We start from the raw sequence: 18,261 nt of genomic DNA on the forward strand, positions 1-18,261 counted from the left end.
TAAATATCAATAATCAAATAAACATCAAATATGAACACTGTTTGGGAATATTATTATGCATCCTTAGATGAGTGTGCAACAAAAATTCCGATTTTCACGAAATTTCGTATCTGGGTGTTCTTAAATATCTTGTTAAAAACTAATTTTGGAAAAATTTGAACTGCATCGTCGATTGTTTCGGTAGTCTTGCGCAACTTTCTTTACTTGACACAATAATAAGTAAGAATATAATCTGGCTCATATTCAATAGCACTGATCCTTGAACACGTAGAAATCGATTGGTGACAGACGAACGGACGGACAAAACCATCACTTTTTTCGAAAATTAGTCTAATCGCAAGGTGGGAAACAAACTTCTCAACGCGAATGGACAAAAAAAGATCGACGAAGATGTGATAGACGCAATAACCAATAAGGAACCAGAAAAAAAAGAAAGTGGATATGACAGGCGTAGTGGAGATGCATAATAACCTAGGAAAAGCAGCGCAGGAAGTGCTTATAACAGTGTTTAATAAAGCCTGGAACAACGGGAAAATTCCATATGACTGGAAAGTAGTAATCATTCCCGTATTTAAAAAAGAGATCCTAAACTATGCAAAAACTACAGAGAGAGAACAGCTAAGAAAATGAGAAATGAAAATAAATAAGAACTAAGATAATGCAAGTGGGAGAGCAACCAAAGATAAAGTTAAACCAAGCACGTGTAGAACAAACAGAAACGTTTAAATACCTTGCAGTAGGGATAGAAAAAGAGGGTAACAAGGGAAAAGAAATTAACGAAAGGTTACAAAACATCACCAAATTCTACTACCGCCCAAGCAATACATTTGTATGGAAGAAAGAAATCGGCAGGAAAACCAAAATGACAATTCATAAGACAATTTTAGGCTAAGTGCCTGAATACACTATGCGTTTTAACCGGTCCCGTTTGACCGGACCGTTTTGAACGGATGACTGCATCCAATGGATTTAAATGCGAGCGTTTACACTTATCCGGTTGCGTTCCGGTCGCCGCAAGTAATGTAAACGCACAAAACCTTCCGGTTTCGCAAGATGCGTTTTGAAAGAATGCGTTTAAAACGCATAGTGTATTCAGGCACTAATAGGCACTTAACATATGGAAGCGAACGCGGGGTATTAAAACGCTACATAGAGTAAGTTACAAGGCATGATAAATGATACTTATACGAGGATTGAAAGGGAATCAACAAGATCCACGTAGGACACGAAATGAAACTGTGAAGAAGGAAAGAATTAGGGTAGAAGGTATAAAGGAATTAGTCGAAAGAGAGTAGTGAGGAAGGTTTTGACAAAGAATGAGAAATAAAAAAACCAGTAAAACAAGTTTGGCAAGCAAAGATACATTAAGCAAAGGATGGACAAATTACTTCTAATCGAAAACTAACGAATCGTTGTACATTTGACGTAGATGGTGCAATCATGATTGCAAGCTTCATAAATCTGAAGTAATGATTGTTTTAGAGTTTGAGAGTTTTTAGACATTGAGATTAGTCATTGATAAGTTTACTACGTCACAACGTATTACTATGTGACTACGTATACTCTATTTTAAACTCTCTTTTCTGTTCTTATCTTCATGGTTAACAAAAATTGGAGACGACGCTTTGAAGTCATTGTTGCATACGGTATTATTTCTCTATAATTATAATAATAAGTAATAACATTTTACATCTTATTTATTGTAATTTTATGCTTTATCAACAGATACAAGCAAAGGATAAATAATTGGGAACTGAATTGCATAAGATGGCCTGAGGGACTGCAGGTGAATGAGCAATCTCGTTATACTTCTTTATGAGAAGCACTAATCTCCCTGTATCATCCACTCATCGTTCCCGCGACGGTATTTAAATTGAGTTTCTATAAAATGGTCTTAAATAATCTATATAGGCGCTTGTTAGATGTTGATGAAAAAACCAGGAACTACAAAATACAGGGAAGTACTTCCAACACAAGAACCGAAAGTAACATCAAACTGAATGAATAATATAAAGTGCTAATTATTACTCGAGTCTTTGTGTACAAAATCCCCGTTTATTCTTTCACAAAAGTCAAGTAACATCAGATTAATTTTGTTCGTAAGCCCATAGCCCCATACAGTACAACAAACAAGTAAAAAACGAACAGGAAATAATTAATTTTATAAACGACAAAGCTTGTATAGAAAAAGTGAAAGAGCACTAACACAATAGATTTTATCTTCGTAATTATTTTTTACACGGTATTATTCCCGTTTACATCTTCAATTTGTTAATTAACGACCACCTAGTTTTTGCGCTGGTTATTGATAACCGCCATTAGCCACCTTATTTGCCAATACGCGACCGAACCATAAATTATGGGCAATTTAGTAGTTGAATAAATCAATTGTTTTAATCTAATTAAATTTTCCCCAGGCGTCGATTAAGATCGTCATTTGCATAAATGTCTATTATAAATACGTAAGAAACTTATGTACATAGACACCTACACCATATTTTCTTCCGCATTTACTTCGAAAATATTTCACCTAAAACAAAATATTTTTACATTCTCGATATACTATAGTGGCGGATAATTGCATTTTAAACATCATACTCCATGCTACCGGCGCAATTGGTAATTACGGCAACGAAATATTTCTTCACTGCCTCAACTTATTGCTGCAATCGAACTTACGTTCTAAGCTGTAGGTAATTTATTTAATGCGAGCACAGGCATTTTGTAAAAACAGTGGTTTCACCTCCGAAACGTGTGCCATATTTTAACAGGTAATGCTAATATTTTCACTACAAGCAGGAACATGGAAAGCGTACAAAGAGAAACAGAAACTAGGGAATGGTTTTATATACTCGTGTATTACAACTTGTGGAGAATATATGCCACCATTATCAAAAGGAGTGGTTAGCAAGTTTCCGAAGCAAAATATGCAAAAAGGGACATGCATTAGCAAAAAACAAACCTTAAAACAATGACAATCACAAAAATAACACACACTTGCAGCTGTTTAGCTTGAGTGTACAAGAAAGGCCAACTATATATTAGCACTTCCTTTGCAATAGATATCTCCAGCTAGATCAAAAACGATTTTTTTTACACATTTTTCAGTGTTGACGGTTCTCCATGGATGTGTAAAGGAAAAAGTGCTTAATATTTTCGAATGTGGGTACTTTTTCATAATGCAGTGTTTGACTGGCATAGAGGAAATACAATTTCCCAATCACTACATAAGGGCGTTCCAGATAGAGTAGGATTACATGAGTAACTTTCTTATTATTGAAGATATAGAGATTCAGTTTGTCCATGTTCCGTTTCGGGCCTCCAGAGAAACCTACTTTCAAGTCTCTTATCTTTCGCAGTTTCGACTGTAAAACGCAAAATCCCGTTATGTCCTGTTCACGTAGAAAATCTTCTCTTAGTGAGCCCCTACAATCCCGAAGGAACCTGCATGCCAAATTTCAGCTTTCTAGGCCTAGTAGTTTCGCCTGCGGGTTGATAATTATATCTATTGGTGAATAAATGCATTTTTTAGCGCATTTTTGAAAAAAACACGCTATTATATTCGTTATGGCTGGCCGGCCGGCTGTCCGCGTGAGATCTTGACAACTACAATAGCTAGAGACTTCAAATTTTCACTAAAAGCTTTCTGCTATAGTGTAGATGTGCAGGCACTAGTCTATTTTGAGTTAGATTACTTGTGAGATCGATAATTGAAGAAAATAATTTCGATAGGGTGATGGTGATATGGTTCGGAGGTGCTATAATTTTACCGTTAGATAGCGCTACCAGTATAAAAACTTATTATTTACTTCGTGATTTGATTTACAAAATTAAAGACGTACCCTCAATTGAAATTAAATAAAATTAATTATTTTACGCAGCCAAAATTACTCGTGAGATCGATAATTTTAAACTTCACTAATAAAATACCTACTGACCTGCATTACCAAAAATGCGGTTTAATCAAGCATATACTGATTTACAACTTGTTTAACTTTAAACATTACCTCGCCCTTGTTTGGCAAAACTATACGTATCAAAAATGAACAAATTTCCGGTGTTGAGAACATACGGGACACATGGATGGATAGGCAGCCGCAGACGAATCATTCTTATAAAAAAAAGTGGCAAAAAATTCTTTAAAATCCATACTTCATGGCTAGGCTTTATAACCCCAGAATGGCGATGTGTGTATTGTATGAGGTAGAAATTGCGAAAATGCAGCCTCTGGTTGTTTTTAAATCTATTTATAGTTGTTAAAGCGTGCAACAAAAGATGATAGTCTTCATCAGTAACAACTAACAGTTAAAATATAACAATTATGGAATAAGAAGTAATTAAAGGCAACTTATTAGGGAAGTAATGCATTAAAGTCACAGAAACGATGAAACACTAAAATAAATTTACTTCTATGTCAGATGAATATTGTACTTATAAATGAACCTGATGTGTGGCGTGGAAGCGCGACTGCGTGCAAGGGTGCCTTGTTCGAATCCGGGTTCTAGCATGGATATTTGTAAATGTCTAGGGGGGTTGGGTTGGTGGAGCAGTCTTGGCTGAAACCCCGCCCACTTAAAAATAAAGGCCAAAAATAAAAAAATAAATATTTATTAAAAATGTCTAGTATATGTGTAACATGGCCTTCAGGAATAGCTGTGATAATATCAACATATTTTTTCCAAAAAAGCTATAATTAAACATTTTGATTGATTGATTGATGTTATTTTTTCCATATAAGCGTTAGTTGCGCTGAGAGATACAAGAATATAATAATAAGCGGTCTTTATTCTTTTAAAGGATTTCCCATTATAGAACATGTCAATGTTAAAACACTACAATGAGATAATATTCACAAACCAAGAAAAACCTGTGCACTTGCAATTCATGCCCACCGGCCGCAAACAAATTTGTATCGAAGGCCTTCCGTTTCGCGTGGTGTCAGCAACAGCGCTTGTTTCAAGAAACAGCAAAATTTGAGTGCCAACATTTTAGGATTAGTTATTACTAATAAAATAATTTTGTTATAATGAACTATCAACTTAATGATTTATTAAAAACGAGTAATATGTGCACCCCAGGGCCTCGTTGTTCTCGCGCCCAGTTCTCTCGCTCTCCAGATGGCAGCGCCCAGTTGTCCTAGAGACCGAATGAAAGTTGGCATTGTACCATTTCCTGTTGTAAGTCAAAGTTTTAGGGTTAAATATAGGAGTTTAGCGACCTGTGCCCTATGAAAGTCCCATCCGTTGGGCCGCTCTTGTTTTGGGGGAAATTTTTTCAGTTTTTTAAGTAGAGTAGATCGATATTTGTGGTTCGCACTGCTTTTTTTTGCTGCCCTTTATTTATGGGAAGTACAAAGTTAAGTACATGGTTACAAACCGAAAAGAAACCGGCCACCCGTGCGAAGGCGTAACGGAGCCATAAAAAAGTGCTAACGAACGAATAATTAAACAACTCTGTAATGTTATTTTTTGTTTTTTTCACAATTGTATTTAAATCTTAGTAGGTATAATTAATATTAGATGTTTCAGCAAGTTAAATAGACATCCAACCTTCCCTAAACTAAACTTGTTTACATATCATTTTGCAGGTAGGGCCCAATTATATAGACCTATCTTCCTGCATTTCGGGTGCGTCATGCTTTTTATTATACCACGACAAGAATCCGCGATTGTTCATCAAATTTTGATCACGAACGGAATCGATTACACATCTTAATTCGTATGTAGGAGTTACAAATTGTGTGCAGCAGGTTTATCGAACTTTATAATTATTCAAATGGTACATTTCGATTATTACGAGAAAGTTATGATTACTGTGCCCTATAAGCAATCTGTATTGGTAAAGTTTTTATTATTCTTAGTTTTGATATGTACCTACTGCATACTTAAATGGGCAGTAGTTACAAAAGTTTTATATTGCAATCCGCTTTTTTTTAAGAAAACTCCATGTTAATTTTACAGATTCAGCAAACTTATCAAAACTGATGCTTTAAATTGGAATTAATAAGCAAAACTACAGGCATTCAATGGCTTATTCCAATAGAACCCTCGATTACGAAATGCAAGAGGAAGGAAAACTTGCAAGTTGTAATCAGCATTCACATAGACATTAATATTGTCGTTACATGTGGAAAAACTTAGAGGGGTGGCGCATTGGCGAATTGATTTCCACAAGTTATAAGGTACCTATACGTTTTGCCACGTAATCAGCAAATATAATCGACATATTGAAGTGAACGGAGAAACAGGAAATGCATAGAATTTTGGCATTCAAATCCTAGATGCCTTTATATCCACATTTCATTGTTAAACTAACTAACTAATTGAGCTACGTGGGTTATCCTTGCAGTATGCCTAACTAATGTCATAAGGCACAAAGACTTAAATCTATCGTAAAGTGACGAACGTAAACGTGTCAATTCCTCATGAAACCACACCTTCAACGGGGCACGAAAGTGAGTTACGTTGTGCTCTTTTAGGAGAGTAATATCTTTTTTTTTAATTTTCGATATGCATTACGAAACCTTTCAAATTAAATCAATTAAATGTATTATGGCTACTTTATGTGGTCAAACGAACGTGCATATAGGTGGTGAGTGTTGAGGTTTACATAACATCATGTATTTGTTTTCATTTCTATTTCCATTATGCAACGATTGCGTGTATTTAGGCTGAAACTGTGTTTGACGTATTCCGAATGTACTACAGGCATTGACTAATACCAGTCAATGGTACAGGGAAATACCCTGCAATATGGAAGAGTCCTAATACCAAAAATGGAGCCGGGGACAGTAAGACATATAGCGTTTCATAGTCATTTAGGGAAGCTATTTGAAAGGAGAGACTAGAGGAAGAGGTTAAGTTGTCTCCGCGGAGCAATATGGTTTTCGCAAAGGTAGAGCAACAAGGGAAGCACTTCGACGCATCCACACCCTATTGGAGAAAGCAATTGCGGGAGCTAGGACGACCAAGGAAGAGGTGGTGGTGGCGGCATTGTTTAAATACTATACAATGGTGGCGGCTTCTCTGAACGCTTTCAATTCAGGCAATCCAACGCCAGAAGGTACTGGTTAGGCTTAGGTTGGTTCATAGCTACCTCACGAACATAATAGTGCAGGCTACCTTCGGGAGCAACATTTACACTGCGGATCCACGGAGGGGTATCACAAGGTTCGTTGCGGGGGACACTTTTATGGAATATCGCTTATGACGCTGTGCTGAAGTTGACCGTGTCGAGGTGGTGCACATAATTGGGTAGTATACGCGAACGACCTAACGATAGTCGCTGCCTACCGAAGTCTTCCAATCGAAGACTCTTCGTACAATCAGCAATGCTCCCTACTACGTCCTTAATAAAGAAATATCAGAAGACTTAAATGTGATTCGAAATTGATCCCAATCTTCTTGAATTAGAGAAACGGCAATGCGCGTTTACTCTACATGTAAATTACTGTAACTACACTGCTTCAAATCTGATTTGCTTATTGTTATCATTATAACAGATTGCAAATAAATGTCAAACAGTAAAAAAAGATTTGAAAAAAAAAGTTCGATGCCATTGCGGCGCTCCAAAATTTTTTTCAAAAATCCGGCTGGTTATTTTTCGTTCCTGTATGCATATTATACATATTGAACAAAATCCCAAGCCGTTATATCGGAAAATTGGGTAAAGTTGCTTAAAATGATCTAAAACGTCTACATTTGATTAAATAATTTAACATTTACAAAAAACGCAATAGCTCAAGCAAGGAAGCTAAAAAGTATTTTCGACACCACTTACATTACTCATTGTGATTGGTACCTTTGATTTCACTCGGGGTCAGAAACTCAACACATTGTGCATGAAATATACCTATGGCAGTGCAATAAGCGTTTTTAAATTTACCAGTGTTATTAATCGTTTTTTAAAACATCCCTAATCAGGTCTACTGCACTATATAAATGGGTAGCTCTGCTAAATACGAATAGCCATACTACTCCTGAGAAAGTAGGGAAGATAGAGCTTTCATGTAAATGTGCTCAACATAAAATGCCAAATAAATTGTTTAATTTGATCAGTGCTAGGGGGAAAATATGCAGTCTAAAACAATGAAGACTGGATTTTCTCAAAAATGATAATGCAACAATATATTGAAAACGGTGTTATCGTAAAATTATGAAATTTGAAAAGAAAATACTATACATGCATTTTTCTCTTTCTTGTACAGTAAGGGAAAATATATTTACATGATTTTCACTAGTAGGATATGAGTCGTGTTCGAAAGACTATTTAGATGTTTGTAGACAAATTATTATATTTTGCATGTGACTTACGGAAAGCTTTAACTCAAAATAAAATTGGTTGGAACTCGAACGGTGACAGTCGCAATCTTTTTTGAATTCAATGTTAATTTTTGTATTAATTATTATTAGTGCTACGAAAAATAAAATATGTTTGAACCTTTGGGAACCCCACTTAGATTTATCAGAAGGTACCTACCTGAAACCCCACCTCTCTCAAATACCCATTTCATTAGTAAGCAGAGGGAATCAATTTGAACCTGAAACTATTTGGAACTTCCAACGCCTCTTCCTGCACCTTCACCTTAAATTGCAACTTATATACCAGCGAGCATCGTTAGACAGCACCGAGGACAGCACCTAAAAAGTAGTAGTCTACGGATACGTAGTCGCGTAATTGACGATGGTGCATTTTCTTTCCAAAACTTAGCATGTAGGGCTATTGCTGCGATTTTCGGAGTTTTTAATTATAATATGCTATAGATAGTATCTTTAATAAAAGCTATGGTACTTTTATAAATATTATCTGGTACGTTATCGTTCACGTTTCTTTCGTGAAGTTAATAATTCTTTCTTTCTACAAACTACCTAGAGTTTTCAAGTACCTATATAACGTAAAATTAATTTAATTGCTCGTTGTTGTGCTAAATAATATGTTTTGTTTCAGGTACCAATTTTTTCTTCAAGTAAAGCAAGACGTTCTGCAAGCAAGACTACCGGTGTCGTTTGAGTTGGCTGCTGAATTAGGAGCGTATATTGTGCAATGTATGATTTTGCGTTTTTAAATTGACATATGCTAATTTTCCTTATTCCCTTAATTTACTTTTTTAGTACGCGACTCTAAAACATCGGGCTTTGACAAAAGTTTCTCTATATACATTCACCGTGATCGGACCAAAGCACATGAATACCTTTTTGAAGTCTGAAAAGCTTAAAATTTTGCAGTTATTAAAAACAAACGAATAACGTTTCCTTTGTTATTTGCGTCTTATGGCAGGTAGTCTGAAAATGAAATGAAAAGCGAAGAATACCTATGTACGTTTTTCGCAGACGTATACACGCTAGCTCATGAATGAATTTTTAAATTATTGAGTTTCATTCGCACAAAAGTACGATCAAAGACGAGAGATATAATTCGTATAAATCTTCTGTTTAATATTTTTTTATTGAATAGAAGTAGGTAGATAGGTAGTTCGAATTATGGATAAAAGAGAACACCCCCTACTCTCATATTTTTAAAATGGGTATATAATTACCCAACCATAAATTTTTCTTTAGTGTGTGGGAAACTTGAAAAGTGGTAGTCGAGAAAAATGAATCATCGAGTTAATATACAAAACGGAATCGTAATTTTCTATGCGTCCTTTGACCTTACGCCATGCCGCCGTATCCTTATACCGTAAATCCTTATAATCCGTATAAGGCTTTTGATTATCTATAAATTTCGCAAAAAATATTAAGTTAAGTGGATAGGATGGGGATAATAAAACCAATAATAAGTGGGCTGGCTGAATTTCAAACAAAATCATATAAACTTTTTTGTAAATATTTCACATGTTTTTTGTGTCTTCTTATTCATGTATTTTCTGAGCATTATATTTGGATTAGGCGCGGTTGGCATTTTGTTTAATATAGAGGAAAATTAATTTACTAATGGACGACGGATAACAAAGAATAAAAGCAGAAAGGTACCGTATATGACGCGTCCGCCGTCTCATTTCAAGCGTGCAGTAGATTTTAAGATTGTAATCTTTTAGAGAGATATTAATTCTACTTAGAATGATAGTTTTGCGTACTAACTTAATTATATATTTTCCTTGCGACTTCTTCGCTTAACATCAGAACCAAGTCATTGGCCCACAAAGTTTCGAGGTTTAATACTACACCCAACACAGAGAAAAATAATTTACTATGTACTTGCAGAAAAGGCTATATAATTTGTTTGCCCTACCATTTAGTTTCATTTTGCTAGAAGTATATTTCTTATTTCCCTAGCTTTTTCTTTTCTGTCGAATCGCATTCGAATAATACATAATTTTTTTGTATTTGGTATTGGTAGGTATTTGTTGCAGATTGTTCCACCACAGTGTTCCGGTGCTCTCAGTAGATTTTTAATCCTAATGTTAATAGCCATATTAAAAATTACGAGTAGTTTGCCAAAGGACACGATCGCTGTCGATGGTATTACAAATCACGGCGTTTATGAACCATGCACTCAGTAGAGGTCGTGGAAGTGTACTCAAAATGCAAGTCTTAAAGAAAAGTCTTTTTTGTTATATTTGTTTTTTTTTTGCTGCAGCGGTACGTGTTCCCAGAACCCTTTCTGTAGCCGCACGATTTTCAAACGCTGTATTTAACGCTGTATTTTCGCAACTATTTGGTTCACAAACACCTGCGTGAACTTAGCAGCCAGAATACAGCAGCCAAAACCCCGAAAACACCCACACGACCAGTGCACGGAGAATTCAGTCAAATATTAAATACGTAGATAGACAACAAACGACTTAATGACGAATCATTTGAACGTGACATTTCAATTTATCTGTATAGGGTTGTAACCAGTAACCACCTCAAACAAAATAACTCTGCAGCCCTGTTACCCTCAGTAAAAAGGTTTCAATTGCTTACAGAACTCGAAACATTAGTAATTATCTTACCTACTTACTATACAATCGCCATTCACCGCCCGACGGAATGAGCGATTGTACCCTTAAACTACAAAAAAATGTTATACCCCCACAAAAACGGTATCACTTTCTGAATAGACTCAAACGATTGGTAATAACAACATCTGCTTACAATAAGATCCGCATCCACTGCCCAAGGGGTTGATGGGGTGTAATTAACCATTAAAGTACAAAAATATTAATTGTATGTCCCACAAAAAGAGTATCAGTTTCTGACTATATTCAAACGATTGGTAATCACCACATGTACTTACAAGAAAATTGGCATCCACTGCCCAAGGGGGCGAGGGGGTGTAATAACCCATTAAAGTACCTACACACAAATTAATTTCATACCCCCACAAAAAGAGTATTACTTTCTGATTGGACGGATTCGACGGAACAATTGCTATTGTTTCCTTACGTATTAACATATTTTTTTAAAGACCAGAAAGCACCATTTCGCAGAAAAATCTCAGCTTCGAACATGGGATGAATATACAAAATAAAGGGAGGTTACGAAAGATCTATTTTTATGGAAGATTATGAGACTTTTATTTCTCCTTTATATTACCGAAAATTCGAGTACCAGATTTGACCTTGAATTTAAATATTAGGAAGTGGGCGACGCTAACAAAAATTCAATTTTTAGATAAATGGACACATTATACTAGACGGTAAAAATTGTAATTAACCATATAGGTACGCAATAAGCGCTATCAGGATTGGGCCTACACCCATTGAATATTTATGTACTTCAATTGTTAATTACACCCCCTCGCCCCCTTGGGCAGTGGATGGCAATTTTATTGTAAGTAGATTACCAATCGTTTGAGTGTATTCAAAAAATGATACCGTTTTCGTGGGGTATAAAATGTTTTTGTAGTTTTAAGGGTTGGTTACAATCGCAATTGGCAATTGAATTGTAAGTAAGTGTGATTTTTCGGGCTCTGTGAGCAATTGAAATCTTTTTACTGAGAGTAACAGGGCTGTAGTTATTAAACGACAGAGCAAAGCGATGCAAGGTTTATAGGGGAGTCGATGGTGTCCGTCTGTCCGTGAACACGATAACTGTCAGACGCTTGGACCGATTTGGTTCAAACTTTGCACAGTTAACATATATACCACATGTAACAAGCCAATTGAAAATGGGTCAAATCCAATGACTCGTGGGGTCACACCGAGATGCTCTGCCGCTTTTTATGGGTTTATTTTGTTTGGGGTGGTTACAACCCTATAATACAGCAAAATTGAAAGGTCACCTTAAAATAGATGAATCGTCATGAAGTAGTTTGTTTTGTATGTATGTATTTAATATTCGACTGAATTCTCGGGCACCACTGGTCGTTCGGCCTTTTTCGGGGTTACGACTGTTGTAATGCGGGTGCCAAGTTCACGCAGGTTTCACAAACAATAATGTCAGAAGGTGAAACTCCCTTTTTCTGTCTACGTCCTACAGCAACCCCTCTCAGTCCACCGAGAAATGGATGCAAAAAATAATAATATGAACTTCGAGTTTTTTAATTCGAGCAGTAGCATTTAATCCCTAAAAATTGCTCCCTCTCACTCTCACACACATGACGAAGAGATGGATTTCGTCGGGAATACAGTCCAAAAACACTCTTTCGATGCCCAAGGAATGAATCTGACGCATTTTTGATGATCACATGCGTTTTATCCAAGACAAGCATGTGAAAATCTATGCACCGATTTCATTGGAAAAAATTACTATTTGTTTTTAAAAAAGCGGTGAAACTCTGTAGCTTGATGTCCCAAAAGTAAGTTCTATAGACCGTAATTTTCCACTAATTTGATTGAGAAAACTTTAAGACTCTATTGATGTCAACAGGTAAAGTTTTGGAAATAAAATTGTCGAGTTTAAATATGGATGGAACAATACGTTGTTTAAAATGCGCTTACGTAAATCGTTTTACGATTACACTTTTTACTTCTTTTCTTTTTGTGGCAACCGCACTGAGCCATGAAATGGACACAGAATCTTATTTTAGAGGCGGCAAAATGTTAATTCACCACCGCGAGGTAATATTTCTGAATTTTATCCTGCAATGAGATGTTTTAAATGTGCAAAGGTCAAATATGAAGCAAACCTATTTTCCTATTTTTAGATTTTGGTTAAAATTTATTGTGAAGTGACCGAAGTATAGGATTTACATGTTGCAAATTAAGTATTATACATTTTCCCACTTTTAAAAAGGTAATTCCAGTCGGTGAGGGTTGAAGCAGAGTAAATCGCCCCATAATAGGTACTTCTTAACGACTTAAACGAATTCAAACATAAAAAATAAATGTTTATTGCTCATAACACTCTTAAAACAAGATAATATATAGTGGTAATAAATTGTCATTAGCGCAATACATCGTCAAAACTATCTTTTCTCAAAAATTAAAATCCCTTTCGGCTCGGCCGATCAGGTGAGGTGTAGGTAGATTTCTTTCCTCCATTTTGTTCCAATATGGCGGAATTGGATGATTCACGAACTTGACCGAGACATTTATGAGTTACACCAACCCTTAAAGTTTGGTTCATAAGTACGGAAGTTAGAAGTGATATATATTTGCCATTGGATATAAACCTATGGTACCATTACAATAGGTAGGTAGATAAAAATCTACCTAAAATGAGGTACTTTTTTTAATTTATTGTTATAACATCCAATTTCTGTTGTCGCTGAAGATGGCTTGGAATATGGGCCCCTGCAAAATTAGACCCATATGATCAAAATAAACATTTTGTTTCTTGACAAACGCCGTAAGGTCAACAAAAAAACTTTTATGCAGAAGTTGTAAATATAGTAGGGCTTCTCGGTACCAGCACATTCATCACGTGCCCACAAATGGCATGTCTCACACTTAATGCAAAGTTCCCCTTTGGTGTCTTTTGTAAACCGTTCTCCATAGAAGACATACATTCTGCATCACTTTATTCGGGAACGGTTTGATCCACCACTTCCATGTCATTATCATCATCTGCTGGCACAAAATTATCTTCCTCTTCCTCCGACGAATCTTCTGCTTCTACCATTTTTCTTTTCTTTGAGCGTCTTGTGGTATTCATGTCCCCTTTCCAAATTACAGAAAAATGCTGCACAGGGGCTCTTGAAAACGACGTTCCAGTTGGCCTCCGCACAGATAGGAAACCACTGTGTCATCGTAAAAAGACATTCGTCCAACTGCGACCTGCGACTCCATTTCCAAAATGTTATCCACTAATAATTTTTCAATATTTCTCCCTAGTGCACTCTGTCTGCCTAATTTCCACATGGGTGAACGGTGCGTAAATGCTTCTTGATTTTTTAATCACCTTTACTAGATCTAGGTACGCTTGAAGTGCTTGGGGTGCACCTTTTGTGCTTAGTCTTCCTTCCATAAATTCCTTCTTCCATACAAATTTTCTGTTCTTCGATGAATTAATGGTCTTGAAGCAAGAAAACAAGTAACTAATACCCACATTTGACACACTCAGAGGGCCCATATTTCAAATCAGTCGCAGTAAATTGAAAGTTTGTGTGCAGTGGAACAAACAGACCAATGGCAATAAATAATAATGCGTTCTGTTCTGGATTTTCCACCAGCAGCAGTAGGCCATAATTCCAAAGGATTTCCGAAATTCAAGCAGATTAACTTACCTTTAAAAAATGTGGATGTTACTTATTACTAAATAAAAATAGCTCGTAATGTTGACAATTTATTTGGAGTATAAGCGGAGGAGTGGTAGGTCTAACAGGGTTGATAGGTACATGTACATTAGATCGAGACTGCAGTTATAGCGGCAGCTTTTGCTGGGTTTTCTTCGCGCCACTTATACAAACAAATTATAACCATTTTAGAAATTAATTCAAACAGACGATGTGATTTACTGAGAGTTAGTTCCCAGTCCAACATACCTTGCCAACATTTATATTGATTAGCAATTAATGAATATTACTTTTTAGCCGAATTAGGCGATTACGATTCTCGTCGGCATAGTTCAGGTTACACGTCGGAATTTCGTTTTCTATCAAACCAAACATTAGAATTAGAAACAAGAATAGCAGAATTACATAAGACTTTAGTGTGAGTACCTACCATTTGAGTAAGTGTTCGATACATTGTTTGCATTTTAGAGGACAGTTACCTTCCGTAGCCGAATTAAATTATTTAGATAAAGTTAAATGGTTGGAAATGTATGGGGTGGACCTTCATCCTGTTTTGGTAAAACAAGACACTTTTGGAATGTTTAGAAACTTTAACGTTTTAGGGAGAAGATAATGTGGAATATTTTCTTGGTTTAACTCCAAGCGGAATTATAGTTTTACGAAACAAAAACACAGTAGGAAATTATTATTGGCCACGTATATTAAAAATATACTTTAAAGGTTGTTACTTTATGCTGCGCGTAATGGATAAAAATGTAGGGGAGCATGAAATTATCTTTGTATCTAATGCATCACTTTTAGAATGAAGAAAGTACATATGGCTTTGAGACACCTTCTAAAGCTGCCTGTAAGCATCTTTGGAAATGCTGTGTAGAACATCACGCGTTCTTTAGGCTGGTACAGGTTTCTCCAACAACTCCAGATATCTTTGCTTTGGGATCCAGGTTTAGGTATAGGTTCGTAGCCTTTTAAACGTTAATTAAGTGATTAGTGAATTGGTTCTTAGCGGCAGCACGGAGAAACAAGCTGTAAGGGATGCTCAACTACGCGCTCGGACACCTCCTTCATTTACCCGAACTCCTTCAAGGAGGTATCAACGTCGTATCCTGGACGGCTCGTCAGATAGTTAGTTATTTCCTTAGAAATGCAACCGGCTAAAAAGTTTTTTCTAGCAACACAAAATTACGATTCAAATAAAATGAACCATTACCAACAACAAGAAATTAAATATATTTCAATACCGCAACCCGCCCAATCGTAAGACCGAATTAACTTATCTTTGCTTAGTACCATCAACGTTGTTTAAGGTTCGAGAGTCCATATCAAGCAACTTGCACGATGTCAGTGAAAGGAAAACATAGATCTGATTCTCCCAGAAGTACCAAAAGCGCACCATGGTCTCAGCCTCATTCAAGAGGTCTCTATAACACTTCCGCTCCTTCTAGTCCTCGCTCAGTACGATCGGCCGGCGCCCGATGTCGATCATCTTCTATTGATAGCCAAAGTTCAAATGAATCTAGGTCGTGTAAAGGGTAAGTGGAATTTATTGAGAATTTGTACTATCATATCAAATGATTTTGTAATGCGCTAAGAATACGCAAAAAACCTTACTCAATTACTTGCATGTCATGTAAGATCGATCAACTACTACCTACTTCGAAAATTAGACAAAAAAATTAAGAGGGGAACAGTAGTAGCAAATTTGTATACAACATTTGGATAAGTCGACAAAACTATCCTCTGCGTCTCCATGGAGAAGGAGATGTGTTAACTAAACATTCTTTCGTTCTCTTAGTCGACGTAAACATCGCAACAGAATGACTTCTGATAATGAGAGTGAATTATCAAAATGCTCTGGAAGATCATATCGCACTCATAGACGTCACCGCTCAAGAGGAAATAAACGAGACCTTAGCTTAGAACGAGATTCACAGAAGCAAAAAGTCAGGTAACGCCAACCGTTAAGAATATTGGGATGTGACTAAACTACGCATTTTAGAGCATCCGATAGTCATTATGAGCTAGTTGATTCTGGTTCTCAGTGGCGCGAAATACAAAGTAGGCAATTGGGAGACGGTATTTCGAGCAACATTCAGCAAGCAAATATAGTCCATAATCGAAGATCCGGGTACGTTAATAGTGGATTGGAGACGGAATCTGAAAGGTCGTATCGGAATAAAACTCGTCGCCACCGAAAACACCGCTCGAGGTCCAGATCTCCGTCTGAACGTAAAAACTGGTTGTCCGATGAAATAAAAAAGCATTTAGAATTTGATCTCATTGATACTGTTGGTATGAGCGATACTCAACTGCGTGAAATACCATACACTGTTGTCCAAACTAACCATGCCAAACAGTTGAAAATTAAACAGTGGAGTAAAAGGTAAGTGAGCGTGGGGCATTGTAAGCGAGCTGTTTGCATTGGTTTGTACCTACATAAGTATTTTATTTTAGTGATTTGCAATCTGAAAAAATCTCACGTAGCCCTCCTCCGCCATACACGTCTCACATTTCGGAAATGAATAGAAAATCTGGTCCATTATCCTGCAACTCAAGGTGTGATCATTCCACAATCGGATATAATAATTTAATGAAAATTAATAACCAAAATTTAGATTCCTTGCCTAGGTAAAGAGTGCAGTCTTCACCTAAAATGTTTGCGTCATATTTTTTTGTAGGATGCTAGATTCACTAGGACTAAACGATAACACTTGTTACAATAACAACAGTGTTAGAGGAAATGGCATGCTGTATGGGAATCATATTACGTCATTAAATGGTTTGGGACATGATTTAAACGATGTGGATACCCCTCGAGTTAGTCATGAGCACACTGACTCTGGTTTGGGTGCAGAGCAAGAGTGTGGTTATGGCATTGATAGGTAGGTAGAGGGAAATATGATCACCTTGTTTGACTTAAACGATGTTTCAGGTGTAGTGCATTACAAGGTAGTAGTAGTAGTAGTAGTAATACCAAACCAAGCAATGGGGCAGAGATGAGGACTGGACTGATTTCTGTGAGTAAAATTTTCAGTAACGAGTATCAAGCTCTAAACTTTCACCAAGTATATCCTACTTACAACAACCAACCTGCTTGTAGAGCAGAAGAACCGCATTTCAAAACCATCAAACCTACTGTATATAACCAGGATATGGAATGTAAATATGGGGTCAGTTTCTCCTCTTAAACATATAAATTTCTCATTGTACAGCTTCAAAAAGTTCATTCTTTTATTTTCATTTCTAAAACTATTCAGTTTTATTTATCTGAAAGCACAAAGTGTAGGTATATCAACGTGTTTCCCTAAGCAGGATTATGGTTGGATGTTAAATTCAATTAAAATATTTGCTAATAGTCAAGTCAATGAAACCGAGTCGTAATACTCCAGAACATTACAATATTATTAGACTGAGAAAATAAAAATTTCCAACATTTTGTGTGTATTCATTACCGACCTTTTTTAAAATAACGCATTGTTTTATTTTTTCCAGTCACCAATTGATACGAAATTATAAAATGTATATGATTAGTGTTATTCTTTGCCTGTCTCATACTAATATAATATGAACAGTTGTAGATTTTTTAAATTCTTTAATCTTTCTGCGATAATCAGATAGATAGATTCATTTTTTTGCATAACTAATCGAAGTGCTATCTGG

At 36.2% G+C, this 18,261-nt stretch overlaps 1 protein-coding gene across 2 annotated transcripts in view; it reads left to right on the top strand.

The window, feature by feature from the left end:
• The window catches only part of LOC116165591 (band 4.1-like protein 4), a 51,928-nt gene that overhangs the window by 32,125 nt on the left and 1,542 nt on the right, over positions 1–18,261 (top strand). For both annotated transcript variants that reach the window (XM_031480157.1, XM_031480158.1), the window contains exons 5-17: positions 8,947–9,044; positions 14,899–15,019; positions 15,070–15,157; positions 15,204–15,356; positions 15,403–15,557; positions 15,608–15,726; positions 15,774–15,858; positions 15,909–16,133; positions 16,397–16,549; positions 16,601–16,984; positions 17,056–17,229; positions 17,280–17,483; positions 17,534–17,771. In XM_031480157.1, the coding sequence (XP_031336017.1) occupies positions 8,947–9,044; positions 14,899–15,019; positions 15,070–15,157; positions 15,204–15,356; positions 15,403–15,557; positions 15,608–15,726; positions 15,774–15,858; positions 15,909–16,133; positions 16,397–16,549; positions 16,601–16,984; positions 17,056–17,229; positions 17,280–17,483; positions 17,534–17,771 (2,197 nt within the window). The remainder of the gene's footprint in view (positions 1–8,946; positions 9,045–14,898; positions 15,020–15,069; positions 15,158–15,203; positions 15,357–15,402; positions 15,558–15,607; positions 15,727–15,773; positions 15,859–15,908; positions 16,134–16,396; positions 16,550–16,600; positions 16,985–17,055; positions 17,230–17,279; positions 17,484–17,533; positions 17,772–18,261) is intronic.

This window comes from Photinus pyralis, unplaced genomic scaffold, assembly GCF_008802855.1.
Source record: "Photinus pyralis isolate 1611_PpyrPB1 unplaced genomic scaffold, Ppyr1.3 Ppyr1.4_LG3a, whole genome shotgun sequence".
Taxonomy (NCBI): Eukaryota; Metazoa; Arthropoda; class Insecta; order Coleoptera; family Lampyridae; genus Photinus; species Photinus pyralis.